Source organism: Drosophila willistoni (assembly GCF_018902025.1).
Source record: "Drosophila willistoni isolate 14030-0811.24 chromosome 2L unlocalized genomic scaffold, UCI_dwil_1.1 Seg196, whole genome shotgun sequence".
Taxonomy (NCBI): domain Eukaryota; kingdom Metazoa; phylum Arthropoda; class Insecta; order Diptera; family Drosophilidae; genus Drosophila; species Drosophila willistoni.
The window spans coordinates 1,647,968-1,672,262 of NW_025814048.1; the positions used below are offsets into that span (position 1 = coordinate 1,647,968).

The following is a 24,295-nucleotide window of genomic DNA, read 5'->3' on the forward strand; positions in this document are numbered from 1 at the left end:
CGTGCCATGTTGTTATGGCTTTGGTGTTCAATGAGCTGGAAATGTCTTCATTATGATTGCATATGGGAGCAGACCAATCCGAGCCGAACGAGGGGAACACTGTGTGGCACGAAAATTCGTTTGTTATTATGTTGCTGCCACATCCTTGTTGCTGCTGCTGCTGTTGTTGCTGCTGTTGTCAGAAGTGCGTACGAGCGTGGTAATTCGCTGCCAGCGTTGCTACAATCTCAGTTCTCAGTTCTCTCACTGAGTCAGATGGGGCGTATGAGTGATGGCAGCATTCATACAAACTGACAGTTTATTTACCCAACGCCATCATTACCAAGGAGGGCGGCGGCGGCGGGGGGCAGGAGGGACTTGGTGTGGACTCGTGTGTGTTTGTGTGTACAAATTATCGCATGCCACAGCCAACAGAAGCATCAGAACGAGGATGAGAGACCAGAGACAGCGAAGCCATCGTATGATATGAAAAATTGACTGTGATTTATGCAATTATGTTAACAAAATATTTACTTGCCCGCAATTTATTGGATTAGAGGCAGATGATGAAGAGTTACTGCTGCTTCTGTTACCTTATTGATAAGCCAAATGACATTAAAATCAAATTACCTGACAGTTCGATTAGCAATTACTTTACAATTCCCCATTACCCATTCCTGTCATCTAGAATTCCTCATTTGCAAAAACTGATAATTAGCCATGTTAATCAGAATGAAAATGGTTTTGTTAACTTGCCCGAGGACCTGTTTGTTAATCCATGTGGAATCCTGTGATAGGGCGTCAAATTTGGCCAATAATTTCTCTACTGAAACAGAAAAATCAAACAGATAAGGAATATAATTATAATCACAAGCTTTAGTTCAAATAGTTTTAAAGGTAATTAAATGACAATATCATAACATTTGATGAAGCTTTCAAATAAGGATAATTACAAATTTGGTTAACTGGAGTTTTAATTCTTTTTAGTCTTATTACCAATACTAAAAACCCAATTTAGACCAGGTTAAGTCTAATTAATAAAATTTTTGACCTAATCAAACGTTCTACCTAAAGATTTAAACTCCATGGAAATGATCTACATAAATTCCTTCGACTATGCATCAAAAATACTTTCCACGTAAACGCAACAATTCGAATAATTTTCCAATTTGATTTATATATGTATAAGTGTAATTCCTAGAATATTTTACATGAGAGAGAGAGAGGGAGACAGTTGATGAAGCAAACTTTAAGTGAAACTCTCTCAAAAACAACTTGGTCATAATGAACCCAACCAAAAGTCGGTGTAGAGGGGAAAAAACTTTGTCATGTTTATGACATGCCACCCCGCATCCCGTCACCCCTCCCGCATCTAGCCAAATCTTGCTCTATTGACGCCACTTCACTTGTCAAACACAGCCGTTGGCAAGTTTTTGATGTGTCGGCCGGGGCCGCAGGACAATCTAATAAACGAGCCAAAAAAAGAAAGAAACGAAAAGAATGGAAAGGAAAACAAGGGAAGGGGACCCCAAAAAAAAAAAAAAGTTCAACTGACCTTTGTGTGTGTGGGGCGGGGGTTTGGTTGGTGGGCACCTTTGGCCTGGGTCCTTCTGAAATGAATAATAGAATATCATGAGGCAAGAAAAACATGCCAAATGAGTATGAGTTGTTTTTGTGTGTGCGATGTGTGTGTGTGTGTGAGTGTGTATGTGTTGGCTTTGTGGGCAATTTCCTTGCTATATTGACTGCCTATTGACTCCCTGGGGTGGACAAACAAAGGCAAACAAAGTGGAGAAAAAGTTGACACATACACTTACGAGATTAAAAAAGGAACACAATATATACATATATATATAGACGTGTGTATATATCGACGAGACTCTCGATGCTTGGATAAATTGAAAACTCACGCTCACCTGGGTCAGGAGTGGGCGAGCAGCCGCAGCATATTTAATGAGTTCCTTGAAGTTCCAAGAAATGTTTCGTGTATGTCCTTAAAGTTTCTGGCTGACTTGTTTGACAGTTAGATGAGCAGCTGCATGGACACACGCAACAAAGGGAACATCAAACAGAGTTGCTTTCGGTTTAGTTTTGATGCTTTGATTTATGGCCAGAGAGCAAAAGCAATTTACCAAATTGAAGTTCTCGCTCTATCAATGTCAATTAATTGCCATTTATATGGCTATCAATTATACCTCCAAAGTGCAATTAGTGTGAATTATTTCAAGGCCCCTTTCCCTCCCGCCAGACCAGCAGCAGCAAAAGCCAAAGAAGCCAAAAAATATTTTTCAGTGAGGTCACACACACACACACACACGAACAAAGATATTATTCAAATGGCTAAAACCAAACAAAAAAGAAGAAAAACCTTAAAACAAAAGCCAAAGCCAAGAGCAGAGGAAGAGGCAGAGGCAGAAACAGAAGCCGGCAACGCATAATTGTGCAGCGAACTGTATTAAACAGGGTCATATGCACAATTATAAGAATAATAAACACACAAAACTGACGAGAACACTGCCAAAGAGGCAAAGAGGAAGACAGAGAGAGAGAGAGAGTGAGGAATGACAACAATAAGATGAATTCAAGGCAGCCAAACGGCATGAAAGTAAGACGAATTCCAAAATACTCTAGATTAGATGACATGGAAACCCTAGAAATATTGATAAGGATCTTCTTTGGGGGGTTGTGAACTGAAAATGTCACACAAATCTACACAAATTTATTATTAAGTCTTCTTTTTGAAGGTTGTGACTTAAGAGAATCCCTATCAGTTAGTGATTTCCCTCTTACTTTGTGGTGGTATTTTGTTTCATTGGAAAAGTCTTCTAATTACTTAGAGAAATGTTCACTTGCTGCAAGGTTTTGGGCAAAGAATGAAACTTTAAGCTGCGAAAGAATTAAAAGAATTGAGAGATAGAGATTGGTATAGAGATTTCGATATTGAAAAAAAAAGCTAAGAAACAATAAAAGAAGTGTCGAGTTTTGGTGTTTGATTATTATCATTAACATTCAATTAATAATTTTCATTAAATAAATTATTTCGGAAAAAAAATCATGGTTCATGGATAAGACTTCTAAATACATTCGTTGTCAGTTTTAGAAAATGCTTTCTGCTGGATTTTTAAAAACGATTTGACAATATAATCTGCCAATCACAGGAAATTACGTTTTTATTTCCTAATGACATGGATGAGTCCTACTTACTAATACATATTTATTTTAGAAGATATTATATAACAAAAATTTCAGTAAGGTTTGGTATGTTTCCAATGCTGAAATTCATAAGGACCTTAATATACCATTTGTAAATGATGAAATAGCTGAGTTTAGTGTTAGATATATTGACAGACTGCACAATCACCCCAACTCATTAGCTGTAAGTCTACTTGATAATATACCAACAAGAAGACTAAAAAGATTACATATATTAGATCTTCCAAATAGAATTTAACTTTTGTTTTATATATGTACATATACATAAATATAAATATATAAACCAAATAAAATGAAACCCTTGCACAGAGACTTGTATAAATACTTAAGTAGATTTAATTACTCATTATGTACAACTTAGAGTTTATATATAATAGTTGACTCAGTGGAGCCGACTATTCCTGTTATGTTTTATGTATCTCCAAATTTACTGATTGTCCAAGGACAGATTGTAAATAAAAAAAAAATAGTTTAAAAAAAAAAAAATAAGGTTTAGTTTATTTTGTGATCATTGGATGAATTATTCCAAAATACTTAAACTTAAAATGTGTAAAGATCAGAGCAAAACTTTTTAAAGTGTTGTTTGTGTAAATAAAAAACGATATTGTTATTCCTTGAATTTTTAAGAAATTTTGTTTGCAATAAACTGAGTTCAAGGAATGTTTTTGGCGATTTGTTTCGATTAAAAAGAACTTCCTAGAAACACAGCAATTGTTGTCGCTGTAATATTAATTATTTATGCCTTTTAAAGCTCCACATTTTCGAGTTCATTTAAATGTACAGCCAAAAGACTCTTTGAGTTGAGGGTATTTAACGTTCGAGCATAAAGCTGCTGGCATACGCATAGGCCACAATAAATATATTCTCTTGTTTTGCCGCGCCGCGCGTTGATGTTGGCCTTAAAGAAGAAAAACTTTTTCATGAATTTCCTATGCAGCGAGCGGAGAGCGAACGGAAGTCGTCAGTGGCAAAGAAGAGATGCCCCCAATCCATAGAGCTCGAATTCGTTGGATTCGTCATGGCTGGCTGGGGTTTCACGGGCTGATGCGAGGGGAAGGGGCGGGCAATATAATTCGCGGAGGATGAAGACGGGAAGAGATACGTCTCTGTCTCGTGCTCTCTTAAGAGTCACTCGAATGGAAAGCCAAGTTGGTTTATCTTTTGGCAGTGGGGCAGCAGCACTTTAAAGCACCGCGCTCGGGCTACTTCATTTGGCGTCAAAATCGTGGTAGTTGAGGCGTTTGATGATTTGTTTTACAGATTTGTTAACAAATTGATGGGCCAGCGGGCATCGCCGCCCAGTGATAATTTGCTCAAAAGGCGCTGATATATGTCTAACATATCTAATTGCAAATTAGATACAGTCTGTCTGTCTCTCGAACTGTATGTTGGAGGTCACTGGTTTAGGGGTCACGTGTCTCTATGTATGTGTATGTGTCTGTGGTTGTTTACAAATCGAACTTGGCTGCCAGCGTCTCTTGGCAATGGCAATGGCCAATAGCCAGTCATAGAACTAATCCCGTAATTACAAATCTACGGCTGACTGCTTGGCTGCCTCTCCAAAAAAAAAAGAAGAGGGGAAAAAAACCAACCGGAGAAAAATCAATATTTTCCTCGCCCTTACGAGGTCTGATTGAGGGGGGAGGCCCTCATAATTTTCATAACGTTTTGCCATTTTCCTCGAGTCGTCGTCGTCGTCGTCGACGTACATGAAATTTGCCGATAAGAAAAATGCGCATAAGGGCATTGAAATTTATGCTCTGAATTTATACCTTATTTCCCCCTGCCGTCCTTCTGTCCTTCTTCCTTCCAATTATTTCTCCTTCTGTGTTACAATATTTGTACTCTGCCAAAAAAGGATTCTTTCATTTGGTAGTAATGTTAAAAATATATATTATATTTAATATTCTTCCAGGTAAAAAGAAGATAAATAAGTTCGAAAATAATCTGAACCATCAAGAAGGTGTTTGAAATTTCTCTCTCTCCCTCATTCTATACACTAGAAACCCAAAAGGGTATTTGAAATTCAACAAGGCCGAATTTAGCTTGGTAATATATTTTTTTCCTTCTTTTTTTTCCATGTTTCCTTCTCCATGGCCAGGTTTTTATAATTTGCTCGCCTCGGCAAATGCATTTTATCGACTCGAACTCGAACTCGGACTTGGTCTTGGTCTCTGCCTCTGGCTTTAGATTGTGTGTTTGCACAGACTTTGTGTGTTTGGCTTGGGATATATACCGAGATAATAATGTGATTTCCTGTGCTTTACCCCCATGGGATCCACAATCGAGAGAAAGAGAGAGAGAGTGGGAGAGAGAAAACTGAGATTCCGTTTGCCGATTGCGCTTCGAAGAGTTAATTGATCAAGTCGAAGACTTTTGAGTTAATTTATGCAAATTCCTCATTCTCAAATTAAATACTTATGTCATTAGCAAACAAATGTTCTCTGAGCCAAAGGAAAACTTCTAACTCTCCTCTGTGTGGAAGAGGCACCGCAAGTGTAATTTGCAAAATGTACTTAACCACACACACACACACACACACGTACACACACAGAGAGAGAACTAAGGATTGGCATGTTGAGTATGTGCCTAAGATAAGCCAAAACCACATCAAAGGCATTTTGCCGGACATACATCCTGGTCACCATCTACAGTTGGATTTAGCCAACTCCTTGCTTCATTTCCCTCTCTCACCACCCCTCTCTCTCTCTCACCATCTCTCTCGCTCTTTCGTTCTAGCTGATGTCCACATAAATCCAGTTTAATTAATTTAACCTGTCATGCCGTTTGATTGCATTTGAATAGATTCACATTTCCAACCATTCAAACTCTTCTACCTCAATCTCTCTCTCCCTCTCCCTCTCTCTATCTGTGTCTCAAATGAAGTTAAAGAGTTACATGAAACCAAAACGGAGATTTTCCCATTTTGATTTTTCTCTTTCTATGCTTTTTTTTGTGTTTCTTTCGTGCTCGTTTTTTGACAAGCAAAATTGATTTTACTTCGTTCCCGGGCGTGCAACTCTGCGATTGTTTTGGAATTGATATTGAAAGCTGTCAATTTGCATTTGACATCGTTTTCCATTTTTGCCAAAACTGCAGTTTTTCGCCTCCCCCGCAACACAGGTCCTTCAATTGAGCTTTTACTTTTTTTCTCTTTTATTTCTTTCTTTCTGGTTTTGTGTGTTATTTTTTTGGGTTTTCTTCTTTTTGTGTGTGTGTGTGAGTGTGAGTGTGAGTGTGATTTTTCAGTTGATTTGCCCGCCATTTCCCATTTTTCGAGGCACCATGCAGCGAAGGGAAATGGCATAGTGTCGCCTCTGTTTCTGTGTGTGTTTGTGTCTGTGTGTGTGTGTACCGTGGGGTTGGCTCGTTCGACTTTGATGTGTTTGACATTGTTTTTCCGTTTTTCGATTTTCGACGAACGATTTTGTGCAAAGAGCACGTTTTTGGGGAAGCAGCAAAAGTGAGAGACAGACTGGGTGTAGCGGGAAAGGGAGGGAGGGGGGGCGTGTGCACTATATATACATATGTACATATCGGTTTTGGAAGCAGCAAGCATTTGCTTGTTGTTTATGTCAACGTCAATGACTTTGTCATGACATGATTCTATTTATCCGACACGAATAAACTTAAAAGGCCTGCGCTTGGCTATTAATTAAAACGTTTTAACGGCTTTGGCTCTGACCCCGACTCGGCACACACACACACACATACACAGGCAAACATATGTGTCCATTCTGTCTGTCAGTAACCGAATGTGACTCTAGGCAGATTGCAAACATAATCACATTGTTGTATTTTGTAGCATTTTCTCATTTCGTTTTTCGTTCTTTTTTTTTATTATTATTATTTTTAATGACAAATTATGCGTGAGCGAATTATACGCTTGACAAATTATAATAAAGGCTTGTCATTATACATTATTCGACATAATGCTGCAGTGGAAATAATAAAAAAGCCGTGCACCCAAAACCATGCACCGTCCGCTTTGCCATTCGCATCTGCATCTGCATCGATGAGTGCCATAAATTGGTATCAAATGCAACATAAATTGGTCTTCCATATGAATTATACATTTAAATGAAATGCAATACACATTTTGATGTAATCTCTGTATTGCATTTTAATATTTTGATTAGGGCAAACTTGCACATTAAATGTGAGTATTATGCGTAACGAGGAAAGTGATATCTGTAAAGCAGCTCATAATTTCATTTTCAGTTTTCAGTTACATTTCATTCTAGCAGGTTTCTTTGCAATAAATCCATCACTTTGCAACACTTCAATTAAGCTAATGCTTAAAGATTCGATGGTTTTCAAGGCACAAGGACGAAAACATTTAAGAATCTTGGGTCCTTTATTATTATTATTTTGCGAAATTTAATCATTTTTATACAGAAAGTGAAAAAAACGACCTTGAGGGAGAGAAAGAGCATTTCTAAAACTTTTTATAACGAAAACAGAATATCATAGTTGTTTTACAACACTGTTTAATGATGATCTTGCTATTTAAGATCTTTATCGATAACATTTTCGGTTGATACAATTCAATCAATCAATAAATTTAATTAACTCCAGTCACATTAGGCCAAATTTGAAATAATTTAATGAAACTTTTACTTTTTCTTCTCTTACTGGGAAAAACCTTGCAAAGAAAAGGTGAAAAATGTTTAAAAGTTCAAAAAATCTTTTAGACACTTTAATTGGCTAAACAATTTTAATGATTTTCCAAGGTAATTTAGTTGCAATGCTTACTAATTAAGTGCTTTTTGGTTGACATTTTCTTGAATATTTTTGTATTTTGCTCTGCCTTATGCAACTTTAAACTTGGCTTTAACCTTTGCTGCTGCTGCTGCCCTACACAAAACTCAATGCGGCCTACTCATAAATATTTAGGAAGCCCGCCAAGGAAGATGAATTAAGGCAACCAACAAAAAAATAAAGCGGGAACGAAGAAGATATATATATAAATTGTTAACATGCATGTGCCGCGAAATAATGCGAAATGACGAAAATTAACTGAAACTTTATTAAATATGTATGTCGCTAGGGGGTGGAGCTGTGGGGGGTGGGTCGAAGCAAAAATAATGAATGTTGAATGTTTAAACAAAAGACCTCAGTAGCTAGACAATGGGGGGAGGAAAGAACGGTTGAGAAAGGGCAGGGCGGTGCAGGGCAGGATACAGAGCCATGGCCGAGTCCCATTCAAAATCTAGGCTACAATTTCGCTTAATGCAATAACCGTGTTACGAGCCACGCCACAAGAAGCAGGAGCAGAGCCAGGAATGTCGACACGAAGGATGAGAATGAGGACATGGCGCACATGTAAATGGGGAACACGGCAGAAGGAACAACAGTAGTAGCAACAATTCCCCGGAAAGTCAAGACAACGACACGCATAGGCACACACAGACGCACACACACACACCCAGATACACACTCAGTTAGAGTCGAATGCATTGGCCTAAGGATGTTTTCCATGTTGCCAACAATGGGGGAAAGAAGAAGAAGAAACTCAAACTGGGTTTTGGGCCTGGGACCAGGACACAGCGGGATATTTTCTGGATGCCCTGCTGGAAACAACTTTGTCATTCACTCAATTCATTCATTCATTCATTCATTTTGCAAAAATTTCTCTCGCCAATGCCTGGCCATTTTTTTTCTCCTTCCTTGTTGGCCGCCGTCTGGTTCGTGTTGTTCCCATTGTCATATGTATATATTTAGCCTTGTTTTGCATATCAATGCAAATCGGGTATGCTCGACAATGGCTCGGAAAATGTTTTACTCGAAAGAGCACGCTCCAAGAATTACTTTCTTTAGACTTCCTCAAATATTGGGTTGGAGTTTGAGAACCGATGTCAAACTTTATTGTGATACGGCAAAATGTCGTATAGTGTTGTAGGAGGAGTGTTGATGGAAGGCAACACTTCCTTCCAGAGTGACAGTTATTGAAATTTTCAATGGACTTTAAGTGTGGATCTTCATTTCTACTAAATATGTGTGTAGTTTGTTAAAGTGTGATGTTGCCTAAGAGTCCACATATTTTAAATATGAGTTTCATCAGTAAGTACTGATGACTTTTACTTCACTTATCTCACAGAGTTTCATTTAAGGATCCAGTGTTGAAAAACAGGTAATGAATATAGTTCTCAGAATTGCTTTTTTGTAGAAAAAAGTCTCTAAACCTCCTTAATATGTCTTGGTGTGTCTAAGATTGTTTATTTCCCACAAAAATAGATGAATTCATATGAAATTCAAACTCCAAGTCTTTGAAAGGCTTCGAAGCTAGAATGAATAAGAACTTATCATCTAGGATATATGAAAATTCGATCTATGATTTATTTGAAATTTGTTATTTGATCTGAATGCATGAACTGAGATGAAGCATCCCCCGCACACAGCAACTTTTGAGGCTTGTTTATTTTTATTTCACTGCATTCCCATTGCCATTCAGCATTTCTCTTACCCATACCAATAATACCATTTCACCACTCCCCCGCTTACCACCCCTGCCCCATTCCCTTTCATCTCCCATTCCATATTCACGCTCAACTGGCACAATGATAAATGTGCTTGGCATGCGATGCGTCTCTGTTGTTGTTGTTGTTGTTGTTGTTATTCGCATTTCTAGGCTGACTCTATGCTAGCTCTCTGACTCTGACTCTGACTTATGATATTGTATGGATGTAGATGTGGATATATGTATGTATATTTGTATGTACAATATATGGGGACGGCATGAATTATTGTGCGCTTTTGCACAATTTTCAATTTCATAACAAAAGAGGCCACGCAATGTTTGCGCAACATTTGGAAAGCGATTACCCGAAACACGTCCAGAGCATACAAATTAGGCGAAACAAACAAACAAACATACAATTCGATTCGATTTTTAGGGCTTTCTCTCTCTTGGCTAATTGCAAAAGTTAGCCTCAGATATAACTCGACGGATTTTCCGAATTGGTTTATGTGACCATAAAAATGCCACCATTCCAGGTGTGTGTGTGTGTTCTCTCTGTGCGTGTGTGTGTGGCATGTAAATATTTAATGTTTAAATTTAAATTCACAACAACAGCAAACAAAATGAAGGAATATAATTATATAGAACATTTTTGTTTTTTTGGTTGTTTTTATTTTTGTTTCGGGGCAATCAGCAGGAGGGCCTTTAGCTTCCTGTTTTTCCTTCATTTTTTGTGTTTTTTTTTTTTTTTGGCTGCCTGCCAATTTAATTCGTTTGCATAAATTTTTTGTTCGGCTGCTGTGTCGCAAGTCCTGCGGCTTCTCCTATTCACATTGTTTTTTATGTGTTTGTATATACATTTATTTTTATGCCTTTGTGTTTTTTTTTCGTTTTCTGGTTATGCAAAATTCGATTTTAATGTGCTGGCAAAATAAACATTTGAGTGAGTAAAGTGAGTGAAGGATATAATGATAATAAATAAACATAATTGCTTATTAAGTTGAAACTCTGCAATCTTTAAGTTGATCAATAATTCAATTCGTTTCCCCATCTCTCTCTTTCTCTCCGTTTTCGTCTTTGACCCGAACTTGGCTCCGACAATTGTTGCGGTTGGCCCCCATGGAGAGTCATAAATCATCATTTATATTATTAACAAGGGATCAAAACAGACAAGCCAAACTATACACAGCAAACACACTTTCATATGCACATGTGTGAGTGTGTATGAGTGTGTGTGTGTATGTGTGTGTTAACCGGAAACCAGAGCGACCGCAAATGACATGGGAGTATCTTTGTCCGTTTGTCCATCTAAAATGCTCGCTTGTTTGAGTCCAAGCTATAGAAAGAGAGAGAGAGAGAGAGAAAAAAATAACATCAAACGTTGCCAGGACAAACGGGAACGGAATGAAATGAAACGAACAGAAACTGTGTGAAAAGTGTAGCATATTTATGGGCGCAGCATGAACAAAAAAATACATCCAAGGCAAAGGCAAAGGGCAGACGGCGTAAAGAAGGAGAAGCCAGTCAGCCAGTTCAGTTAGAAGGCAAAAGCACACGGAAACGCGTACAGAACTGGCTTCTGTAGAAACAGCAACAGTCACTAACAAATGTCAGTGTACTTCAACAAGAGACAATAGCAAAAGGGTTGAAAAATTTTCACAAATGAAGATATTAAAGTGAAAATATTTGGCTGTGTATCCGCCACTGATTGATATCGTATTTTATTGTACTCTTCTAGTATTATCGTTTCTTTCACTTCAATGTCTTAACTTTAATTCAAGTTACGGCAAAGTGACCATAGATTTGACCTCTTTACGAGAAAGTCAAATGAATAGAATTCTTTTTCTATACTCATAGCATTTCTACAATTTCTGCAATGAAGCAGGAATATTTTTGAATATTTACTTATGACTTTGTTTTTACTAAATAAGTATAAGCTTAAGCATTAAAAGATGTAAGTTACAATAATTCCCGATATAATTCCCGATATTCAATGTGTTCTATATGTATGTATATAAGTGCCTCCGACTTACCGCTGTTGATCCTCAATATCTGTTTCTTTTCCGACCTCTGTCTTCTAGCAGCAAAGACTGCGACTAAAAGCTTTCCAAAACAACCGTTAGTATCAGTTTAATTAGTAAAAAACGTTTGCTAAAAATTTACTTTGCGTTATCAGTGACTCTACACACAGAAATGCTTAGAACAAAATCTAGAAAAAGGTAGAGTTACACATACGTTTACCTTTAAATTGTAAAACTCAGAAAGTTATGGATTGTATTACAATAAAGTTATCAAACCATTTTTACATTATTATTAATTATTATTAAATTATAGGATATAGTTATAAACTATCAACCTAACTATATTTTACAAGCACTGGCAACTAAGGCCTTCGGCTTAGACGAGAACTACATCCATACACCTGGGATTCGAACCCGGATCCTCGTTCGTTGTTTAGTTGACTAAATGACTAGGCCACTTAGACAACTCATCTACCGAGGACTGCCCATTTTTACATATTTAATTATAATCTTATATATGTAAACGGTTTGATTAAATTATATTCCGATTTCATTCCAAAGTATACATGGAAAGTTTCTCTCGTTTATCTTGTCATACCTATCTCCCTTAATATATGTATTCCAGAAGTTTCTAATATTTGTGAACTCTTAGCTAATTTATTTATGTTACATAGAATAAATTCACAAAAAAAAAAAAAGATATATATTTTTTATTGCGATAAAAGCTGTGAAAAGTTTTTAGTACAAAAATAAGCTTTAGTTTGTCCTATTGAAAATTATGCAATATAAATTTCTTCATTTTTATGACACGAAATATTTATGAGAGTTTTGCGATATAAAACTTTTATATTGATTATTCGACTTTTCAATGGGAGTGTAAACTTACTGCAGTTAGTGTTAACTTTACGGTCAGTATGCTCGTATGCAAAACTAATAAAAGCACTGACTGACCGACCGGACCAGGTTGGCCAACTTGGAGTTGGAGTTCTGTTGTGTTACCCACACTATCTCAATCTCTCTCTCTCTGTGTGTGTGTGTCTGGGTGTGAGTGTGTGCCTTTGTGATGAACTACCGTGCGCACGGTTGTGAGGTGAGTGCGCCAGCCTTCTGGCTCCTGTCTGGCCTCCTGTGCTTTTGCATATTTTATAGTTTTGACCTTAATACCTGGGCCAAAATCCCAACCAACTCTACCATGAACGTGTGAAGTTGTTTTTGTGTCTTAAGCTTAAAAGCAAACACATGGCAAGTTGGTTTTGTGATAAATATGACTCTGATGGAAACTAAAATCAATTCATTTAGTGAATGTAATTAATCTATTATAACATTTGAGGTCAATTTTACAGAAAGAGACATTAAATCGATTGTGTTTAGAGTGAAAGGGAAATACTATTTAGCCATCATCTTAAGCAAACTCGACACATAAATGATTGTGTGTGTGAGTGTGAAATGAAAAGCAGCTTGGAAAAACATTTTGGCCCAAACATGCTGAATTATGGATATTTTAATTTTCAGCTTATCGCACTCATTAACACTTGTCTATAGAAACTAAAAACGCTACGAAAGACTCTGCTGACTCTTGGCCTGGCCCCAAGGTGTTCTTTAGAAATTTTACCCACACGATGATGATGCTTTCAGTAGTTTTTTTTTATCTCTGCATAAGTTAATAAAGCTTATCTCACTTGTTTAGACACAAACTAGAGCAGACACTACCACCAGTTTACTCCATTCCATTCATGGAGCGCACACAGGATCCTTTTGAGAGCCCTTTAGTTAGTTGGCAGTGTGTCAAGGTATTCAGTGTCCCAGTGTCCAGCGGTTTTTCATTTGCATTCTGCCTTACGGGGTCTGGGGATGGATGGACCTACCACAAATATTGCCAATTACCAATTTTCGGCTTAAATTGAAAGCCTTACAATTGCAATTCAGGCATTAAATTCGAAATAATTGAAACAAAGCGAGTGTGAGAGAACAGTGAAATGAAGTGGCCAGGTGATGAGCAGGTGGACCTAGTTGGGCGTTCGGTTGACACTTATGCTGCTTCGGCAAAATTTTTAATTAAAATCCTTTTGCTCTCTCTCTCTCTTTCTCTCTTTCTCTGCACTGTGCGTGTTTAATTAATTGTACTTTTAGCTTTTCACAGGAGCAGCAAAAGCAGCAGCAGCTACAAGAACAAAAATTATTGTTTCAAAAGACTTTCTGAGAAGGAAACACCAAAAACAAAAAGAAAAATGCAACAGAATTGAAGTCATTTTCATTCACCTGAAAGGCTACTTTCATTTTTATAGAAAGCAACAACTGAGATTTCAATTTCAACTAATTAAAATAAAGCCATAAAAATGCTATAGCAATTGTCCATTCATACAAAAATGTGGAAATTGAAAGTTATTGCCTTTAAGTAACTTTATAATAAGTTAAATATTTCTTAGCTACTTCCAGTTGAAATACCTTTTTAGCTTACAGTTGCTTTTGAATTGAAATTATATATATGAAAATATATATATGAGAAACAATCAAGTGAGCAATGACTTACTGAGAAAGTAATCTAATTCCTTAGAATTCTTAGATTAGTCATAAAGCTGACTAAAATGAATAAGTTATAAAATTAACACAGTTAAAATTATATACTTATAGGAAGGTATTTTTAACATTTATTGTTCATTTTTAACCACAAAAGATATTCTTAATTCCTGATATTGATATTTTTGATATGCCCTGCACTCTCTGATAAATTTGTCACATAAATATCATAAGGTTAGAGGAAAACCCCTAAAGCAGGGTAACTAAAAGTCGACTCGAGCACTTTCTTACTGCAAAACCTCTCAAATTAGACTAGGTATAAAAAGGCATAACTTTTGCGACTGAGCTTTATTTTTTCAACTGAATTAAGCCTGAGAGTATTTTAAAATTCTGCAAGAATGCATTTATACCGTGAAATATATATTGTAATTCTGTTATTTGCATCAAATTTCGTTTATGCAGAGGATGGCATGGTTAGTAAATTTATTTCACGTGATTTGTGTTGTTTAATAGCTCATTCTTGCAGTTGGACGAACTATCTGAGACCAAAAGTGCAGAATTGTGTTACGCTTTAACAAAACATATTTTGAATTACACAAATTCCTTAGATAACGAGCTGAAAGCTTACAAGGTTATAAATCATACCCAACATTATCAATTGGACCAGCTTTCGGAAAAAATGAAAGTATCTGAGGAAAAATTATTCAATTCTCTATCGAATTTGACTAATACAGAAAACCAATTACAATCAGAACGCGAAAAAGTTGAAGTAATCGAAAAAGAATTATCAAAAATTCAATTAAAATTAAATAATACGGAAAATCAATTAAGAACCACACACAAAAAGTTAAATCTAACTGAAGAAAAATTATTCAAAATTCAAATACAGCTAAAAAATACTGAAAAAAGTTTATATGAAACTCAATTCAAATTGAATAATACGGAAAAACGATTGCAAAGTGAAATGAAATTGGTAAATGAAACTGAAGATACAGATCTCTTGTATGAAAAATGCGAAAAACGAGAAAAGAAATTTGAGAAAATCGGTGATAAATATTATTATATTGAAAAATCTGAACAGCTGACTTGGTTTGACGCTGCAATGAAATGCGCTAACTGGAATAGTCATCTGGCGATTCCACAAACAGACCTCGAGTGGACCAATTTAATGCCAAAACTATCTGCTGATGATCGTTATTGGATTGATTTGATTAGATTAGGAAACAGGAAATTCTTTTTGTCAGAAACAACTGGTAAGACTTTAAAGCTTGATAAGTGGCTACCAGATGAGCCAAATAATGACTACAAAATGGAAAATTGTGCTGAGATTCGGTTTGGCGAAGGGCTAAATGATGCCCCCTGTGAATTTTTAAAATATTTTATATGTGAATCAAACAATGAATATGGATACAATTGTAAAAGCTAAATTATGTTAAATATATTCTTTAGCAATAGAGTCGATAATATTCTGTTCTCTTTGCTTGAGTTAGTTTCAATTTCCTGAATCTAATAACATTTTCTGTGTCATTTGAAATATTTAAATATATATTAAAATCGATTTATGCTACACTTTTGCTCACTATTTAAAATTATGGCTTAAATTGTGTAAGTTTTCCTCTATTATATATAATCATTTTCACTGACGACCATTTCAGTTTTCTTTAGCATACGCCCACTTGAAGCACGCCCTTTCTCACCCCACCACCCATCTATCCCTCTATTCCGTGTTAGACCTTCTCCCGACACTCATAAAATGCTAGAAGGCAACACATTTCAACGCAAAAAACAAGTGTAAATCAAATAAAACCTAATAAAATATAAAAAAGGGCAAAGGCACAGGTTGCCAGTGGGGCACACACAGAACTCACCCGCATCCTTGGGTGGGTTAACCTTCTCCACCATCCACCACACACGCATCAGATGTGTCCACACAATACCCCAGACATTTAGCCGAGGAGAGAAAAGAAAATATATATACATATGTATGTGTGTGTGTGTATAGGGAAAGCAAAAAAAGAAAAGGGAAAACGAAACCTAAACCCCCAAAAAATGGCAAACGAATTGAAGTCAGCAATTTTATGTTTTATTGCAATTCTTTTACTTTTTCCTTCTTGCTTCCTTTCTTTTTTTTTGCGTTTTTCTGTTTCGTCTATTTCACGGCTGCCTTTTGGTTACCTAGCTGCCATCATAAGAGGCAAAGTGGAGGCGTGAGTATATGGTTAAGGGGGTGGGACCAATACCAATTCCATTTCACGGAGTCAATGCAACAATGGCGCGAGTTCCATCAAAAGGAAAAAACTTGGCCCGAAGCTGCGCTGGCAAAATCGCTTAAATCCAAGAGAGATTTTTTTTCGCAGGACCTTTCTTTCACTCAGCTCCATTTCCTGGTGTGAGTCTAGGTTTCGTTTCAGGTTGTTTTTTTCCTTTTTTGGATATGGTCGCGACGTGCTCACATATGTCATAAATGCCCCTGCTCGTGGGCATTCTCTGGTCTCTGGTTCGGAGTCTGAGTCTCCTTCTTGGGGTTCAGGGTTGTTTGAGAAAAAAAGCCAACGAAATGGAAATGGAAATGCCAAGTGCGCTTGCAATTGTGAGACATATTTATAGATACAGATACTTTTGTATCTAGAATATGTGCGTATCGTCCCATTTCGTTTTCGTTTCCTACCGTTGAAAATTATATGTTTGTATCGTGTTATCGTATTGAAGTAAATTGTTTTGAAGTGAGCATAAATTATGGCAAAATTTTGTGTGTGTTTGTGTGTGTGTGGTTGGTACATAAATAATAATGCCCTATGTTGCTGCAATATTAAAGTAATTCAATAAATGTTTTTGAACCAATTTATAATTTATATTGCTTTTTACCACCCACAATAATACACACTCACTTACACACACACACACACACACAGTAGGCACATAAATGTTTTTCGAAATATTTTGCAATATTTGAGGTATTTTATGAGCAATAATATAAAACGAAAATTACATGTTATTGCCAGAGAATTCAATTGGCATTTAAGCAAAAAACCTTCATTAACCATTAAATATACAAATGTAAAACATGGCAAACTGCTTTAGGCCAGTTATAAGGAATGTAAAATGGAAGTAAAATACCATTTTTTGTTTCAAATACTTTTAATGAAATTCAATACAAATTATAAAATTAATCGTTTTTTACTCTTATTGGTATTTCGCCTAGATATAGGCTACAATTTAATTCTGAAATCAATTCACACAGGCCGTCATGATTTTTGGTGACGTTAACCTGAGAGGTGTTTTTAACTAATTGGGGTACGCTGATTCTGACTGCATACTCAGTTTTTGTTCATCACGTCCAAATTTTGGATCTACGGTTGAAAAATAGGCACTTAAAAGTATACTATATAAAGTTAAAAATTGTTTTTCTACATTTTTAACGAATTGTAGAATTTCTTGCTTAAGTTAAATAGCTGTTGTTTGCCAACATTACTTATAAAAAATTTGTTAGATGCATAAAATTACAATAATTCTTTAAAATTAACAAGTTGCAAATTCTTTGAATCCTTATAGCATACTTTTTGGTTTGAATTTTACTCATTTTGAAACAATATCCAAAGTGTATGATAATATGCATGATAACAAAGAAACGCCTCTTTGATTTTGTGTAAATTACGTTTTAATCATACCTAATATATTAATAGGTTGAAATAATAACATTTTGAGTATAATAACTTGTTTATATTTTACTAGAAAATATTAAAAATGAGGCCATTTTGAATAATTCCAACGCATTTTTTTCGAAATCCTGACGTGATGGGCAAAAACTAAGTATAGGGCCGTGATCAGCACCCCCAAATTACTATAAAAGACCTATTGAACTTAGAACACTTTTTCATGGCCTCGAAAATGTCGGCCTGTGTTACATGACAGTTGCCATGAAGCACATTAGTTGAACGAGTCTTCCAAGCTGTGAACTTAATTTTACCCTACGATATCTTACGACTAATATCCTTTGACTCATTTATATCTTGGCTGAATTGTCTCTAATAAATACATATATATTTGTTTGTCGTTTTTTGGGATATTAATAATTTCTATGTGAGTTTTTCTATTTTATGTTTTGTCTTTGTGCAAATCTCAGCTTTCCATATTCTGTGAGGCTGCTCACGCCTTGGCCATAAAACTTTGATATCAACTTATGTGCTCTTACATTGGCCATTATAACGCATTAAATATAAACGCTTTTTCATGGACTACAACCAGGACGTAGCCCTCTTTCTCTCTCTCGGCCGAGGCAACTGTCTAATTGCCAACTTACACACACTCACACACACATAGACTTCGTAGAAAAGGCGAGAATAGGAAACTTTCTGTGGGCCAAGAGGCCATAAATCATTCCAATGTCTGGTGTCTGTCTGTTTGTCTGCCTGCAACATCAATGAACATTAAAATAATTGCAATGCGAAACTTGGCCAATGCTTTTTGGTCAGCATGGCCTCTCTTTCGCTCTCTCCCTCGCCCTCTAATTCTGTGTCTATTTTTCCCCATGTTCATTAATGATAATTAAAAAAGTTTTAGCCATAAAAATTTTTACAAAGCATTCGCCTGAGTTCATTAAAGATAATGCCCATCATCACACACACACATAGAGTCCCCTTTTATATACACAGTATACTATATACACACTATATGTATGTATGTATGCATATGTATTTGAAAAGTGCAGCAAATGTATGCAAAGTCAAATTCAATTGGCAACAAATTAGTGTGAATATTCATGAAAAACTTCAGAGAACTGCATAAATATGTATGAGGCACGTCTAGAGGGGGGCACTAAGGGTGAATGAGGGGCGAGAGGAGAAAGAGGGTGAAGTGGGTGCAGCTTGTTGCTCAATTTTGCTGTAGTACTCTGCAATTGATGCCTGAGTTTTACCTTTCCTTTCCCTTGCATCATATCCCCACCAAAAATGTTTGCCTAAAAGTAGGCAACATAAAATTGATGTCGACATTATTGCTCCTTCTACTGACTGCTTTTACTTCATCCTGTTGTTGCTGTTGTTGGACTAGCAAAATGTAAACAAACAAGCCACACACATACACAAGAGAGAGTGTATGTGTGCGTGTGCGTGTGCCTGGAAAACTTGCCGCTTGCACGTGCTGAAACACTGCGCAAACTCACCTCAAAACCTAAACAAAGAGAGTTCGTGTTGAATTCTCTTGCTTTGGCCTTTCCATTCCCCATGCCCACGGAATTGGCATTGAAAAACCTTTGTCCCATACGCATGGCCAGTCAGTTTATTCGCGTATCTGCCCCAAATGAGATGTGGCAAAAACCGCATTGCAAAATTCTCGCCACCAAGACAAAGTGAAAGTGGCGAAAGTTTCAATTTTTCGTCTCGTCAATTTCCCAAAGATCTATTGAACAATTAAACAACATTGAAAAAAGAAGAAAATCTAAAAAAACTCGAAAGTGCACACGGTCTTTTGGCTTCGATGTGGTTGCCATTTTAAGTGGCAAAAATTCTATTGCTTTGCCACGCATAATTAAGTGAACAAGTGAAAGTCCTTTTTGGCCCAACGCAAAATACTAAAGTTTGTTTTTACTAAAGTTTTGAAGAGTTTTTGTGAAAGTTAAAGCAGAGAGTACTCCTCCCGGTTTTAAAGTCTTTGTGTGGAGCAGGTGGAGCACATAGCTCGAGTAGGTCTGCAACTAGGACTGCATTTTCAGGTAAGTTTACTACCCAGAAGCACTTAACTGTTTTCGACTGGCCACGTTTGCTTTGGCCAAGTTAGCAGCACCAGCTTGTTTATAGTTGGTTAATTGAAGTCAAGGTTTTGCCTGCCAAATGCAGAGAGAAACAGACGAGAGAGGCACAGAAAGATGCAAAAAGTGGTCTATGAAACGGGAGTGGGAGGTGGTGGTTGTTGGCCAAGTTTGTGAAAAAGTTTAATTGAATATTCCATTTAAAAAAGTTTTTCTCCCCCCTCGCATATATCTCAAACAGGGATTAAGTTATCATTTTGTTATCATATTCCCTAATTGCAAAGCCCAGTAACTTCTGGCAAATCCTTTTGTATTGCTCACAATAAATTTGAGTAAATATCCTTTAAAGTGCCATAGCTTCAAAGCAAATTGAATGCCTACAAAATATCCTGTCTTTAATTGAAAGTTTGCTTAATGTTTTTGCCGTGAAATTTTGTGTTTGCTAGGCCTGTTCCTAGTTCCCTTTCGAGGGAAAATTTAATCAGTGTTGGCTCGAGAATATGAATGGAGAGAAGGTAGATTGAATTAGGGACAAAAAACGCTGACTGGGAGTGTTTTTCGTCTCTATCAACCTTCTTCTCATCAGTCGAAAACGCGAAAAGTGGAGACAGAATAGTTTAAGGCCTAAGAATGCCTTAACTAACCCAACATTTCGAAAGATTATCTTGCAGAATTATTTTGGTGGATTGATTGAGCTGATTAATTTTTTAGTTGGTTACTTTATTTTACCAAAAGACTAACTGCCAAACTGTACAAGTTAATAATTTCTTTATCCAGCCCTTGACTGGAAAGTTCATTTTCCTTTAAGATTTGACTGCCTTTCAATAGCTATCAGTTAACTAAAATTGCACTTTAATACCATTTCTATAGAAAAGAAAATTGAACATGAAAAGTTTTTTGTTTTCCACATACCAGATTTTCAATTCTTTGTAAGCAATCGAATGGCTCTACCCAATGAGAATATTTCCTTCATTCATTCAATAATATTAACAATTTTAATATCTACAAATTTATTGTATTCCTACCTCTTTATATGACTTTCATTATTTGAGTTTATTTAAAAACTTTAAAAATTGAATGAGCCCTTGAGGCCAGTAAATTAAATTTTCAATTAACTTTCTTTTTCATACAAAATAATATACATCAAATTTTAAACAAATATTTAAATAAATTTAAGACTGTAAAAGGTTAGTATAAGTATGCCTGTCTCAGCTCTACATGACTGACTAATTTATCATCTTTGATAATCTATAAATTTAAATAAACAGGACTTGGAAGCGAAATTAATGTCTGTCCGACTTTCATTGCTAAATAAAGTACTCCATTTGACATTGTGTCATCTTATAAAAAGGTAAATTTGAATTTCCATCAGGCATAAACCATTAAAAGAATTATTATGGTTATTCAATTAGCTTTTATTTCTTTTTACCCAAATGAGTATTTCCAATTACTTACATTAAAACTACAACCTAAACCCAAATGTCTTTAATTTTAATTCAAAAACCTCATAGTTTATTATGAAATTAGCATATATTATAAATTCCTAATCGATTCAGTAATCTTTCCTTCGTTCATACATATAATCAATTTGCGCAAAATTTCCATAGAACTCTTCCTTTTTTGTCTGAGTGTATTTTTATGGGGGAAACCAGCTTTCCTTCGTCTTGTTGTAGTTGGGAAACTTTAATGGTTGTAGCGATTTAGCCTACTCAAATTCGATTTACTTTTGATTCACAGAATATAGCCTACTTTTCAGCTGGTGTATTGGTTCTGCTGCTGCTTCCGTCGCTGCCGCTGCTTCTGTTGTCTTAGTAACTTGAGTAAAAAACGAACTTTTTTAAGTGCCAAAGCAAAAGACGCAGAATTAAATTAAAAATACGAAAAGGGAACTCGACTCAACTCATGTGCAAATAAAGGGAGGCAGGAGTGAGAAGAGGAGGAAAAGGGGGAAACTCTTCAGCTTCAAATTCAATTTAAGAGGCTCTGCCGTTTCTCACACACACATACACACACACAATAGTTAAGCGGAAATGTATGTCCCTAGGGGCGGTGGCAAGGAAGTGTGTCAAAGTACGTAAAACTGGCAAAAGGAATCAATCGAAGAAGCAAAAAAAAAAAAAAAGAAAACACCAAACAGCCAAGAGGCATAAAAATAGTGGCCAAGGAGGAGAGGGGGAAGCAATGGAGGAGGATAGGTTGCACGTCAAAAAGAAATTGAAATGGAACTCAAGCAAAAACTACTTTGTTTGCGATTAGCACTTGGCCGGATTATGGGGGCGAGAGAGAGAGAGAGAGAGGGAGGGAGGGAGTGAAAGAGGAAGGGTGAGGAAATGAAATGTGTGTCAATATATTGATTGAATAATGGTCTACATATTGACAAACAACTCAAAAGGCACTCGACTCAAACGAGCCAGCGAGCTAGCGAGGTGTACGAACTAGAAGAACTCTGAAAGAAGGCCCAAAGGCGGCTCACGCAGGAAACGGAAATGGCCGTCCGTCCCACTGTCAGATCGACTCACATGTGAATATGCCAAGCATTAGAGAGAGAGAGAGAGAAAGAGAGAGAGGGAGACTTTCAAACATCGACATAGACATCAAAAGCATTTGAAGTGTGCGTCATCAATGCAAAGCAGCTGTTGGCATGCCGAGATGAAGCTCGACATCAAGATGAAGATGAAGATGTCGAATGTCTCGAATGCTGATGGAGGAGAATTCAAAGCAAGACAGAGACATAGACAGAGAGAGAGAGAGAGAGGGAGAGATGAAAAAGATGTTGCCTAGACCCTAGACAGAAGCAGCAGCATAAGCAGCAGTGTGTAACACGTGTTCCTTTAATTAGATAAAGTTTGTTTGCATTACAAACATACTGGCAGCAATTTGCCATCATCCCGACTCCCGACTACCAACTCCCACTCCCCCTGCCTCCCACTCCAATGTTGTTGTCAATGGCAACGCTTCTCAACTTTTATTTCTTTTCTTAAAGGCAATTCCCCCCCATGGGGGCTGAGAAAAAAAAAGTTTTCCGCTACGCTTTTGCAGTCTGATTGACTGACTGTCAGTCCGTCAATTCGTCGTCGTCGTCCTCGTCGTCAGTGTCGTTCGTTTGGTCTAGGATGCTGTGAAATATTTATGTAAATAATTTCATTGAATGGCTGCGATGCTGCAAAAATTTTTGCTCATTTGCGTGACATTTTTGCTTCCCTTCTGCGTTTTTTTTTTCCTCAGACAGAAAGTTCTCCACGAAAAATCTGCTTCTTCTTTGCTTTTTTTGGAGACGAACTTTGTGTAAATATTTTTATTTCTTCTCGTTTCGTTGGACATTTTGTTCTCTATGTGCTTATTTATTTGCTTTTATGATTTACAGCATTAATTTTCCTACTTTTTTGAGCCAACCGCCCTCCACCGCCCTCACTTTCCCCATCCTCTAGTCGTTTTGTATTTGAAAATAACTTTAATATTTAAATCAATTGATATGAATGAAATATTTGCCAAAATTCTATTAGAATATTAATTGATTGCATAGCAGATTTTCCAACACTCTAAGAAATTGAATTAGAATTCAAATATTTAACACTTGTGGGAACTTTTTTTCTGAACATTAGAAAATGTTGAACTATAACTAATTCAATTAATGCACTTTCTAAACAAAAATACTTTAATTTAGATTTATAAGTCTTTTATATTGAAAGCAATTTAAGTGCTTTTTGGTCTCAACAATAAATTGTTTCCCAGTCCAAATAAGCAAAGTTCTCAAACTTGTTTAATGATATTAAACACATGTGAAATTTCAACACCAAAGAGTCATTTGATTTTCAGTATCTATTAGAATTTCTTAATTCAGAAATATTACAAGAATGGTGACAATATTGAATAAATCAAGAAAAGTATTTTGAAAGTAGTTTTTTTTTGGTTTTATCGCTTTTCTCGATTTAATCTGTCACTTTTCTGTTAATAAAAATGTAATAGGTATATACAATTTGAGAGAATGAATGATTTGCATTAGAATTGCTGAACTTATAGGATGGTTTAAGCCTATTAAATACAAGAATTCAGTTATATACATTAATGGTCAATAAATAAGTATAATATATTTCTATATACTTCCCATAAAAAAGTCGTGTGTACATTAAACTACTCTACATAAATATATCATAAAATTTCCAAAAGATTTCTATAAATATTTTTTATTTTCACAAAAATAATAATATGGCCTTTTTGGCATCATTTTGGCTTCAGTTAAGCCCTGCAATTTTCTATCTATCTTTCATTAAAATTGGCCTTTTAAAAAATATATATTTCCTTTGCCTTTGATAAATGTCTTTTTGAGGTCTACTTTTTCTCTTTGAGGGCTTAAGAGGG

General features: G+C 36.2%; 2 protein-coding genes across 2 annotated transcripts in view; both read left to right on the forward strand.

Annotated features, from left to right (window-relative positions):
- Positions 1-14,547: 14,547 nt before the first annotated feature.
- LOC124460033 (low affinity immunoglobulin epsilon Fc receptor-like) lies at positions 14,548-15,748 on the forward strand. The gene is made up of 2 exons (XM_047010189.1): positions 14,548-14,663; positions 14,717-15,748. Exons 1-2 carry the CDS (start codon positions 14,589-14,591, stop codon positions 15,614-15,616), a joined length of 975 nt encoding a protein of 324 aa, XP_046866145.1. The 5' UTR covers positions 14,548-14,588; the 3' UTR covers positions 15,617-15,748.
- Positions 15,749-19,802: 4,054 nt separating this feature from the next.
- LOC6639650 overlaps positions 19,803-24,295 on the forward strand; it is a 52,403-nt gene continuing 47,910 nt past the window's right edge. The window contains exon 1 of the mRNA XM_023181889.2: positions 19,803-19,900. The gene's annotated coding sequence lies outside the window, so the exon portion shown is untranslated. The remainder of the gene's footprint in view (positions 19,901-24,295) is intronic.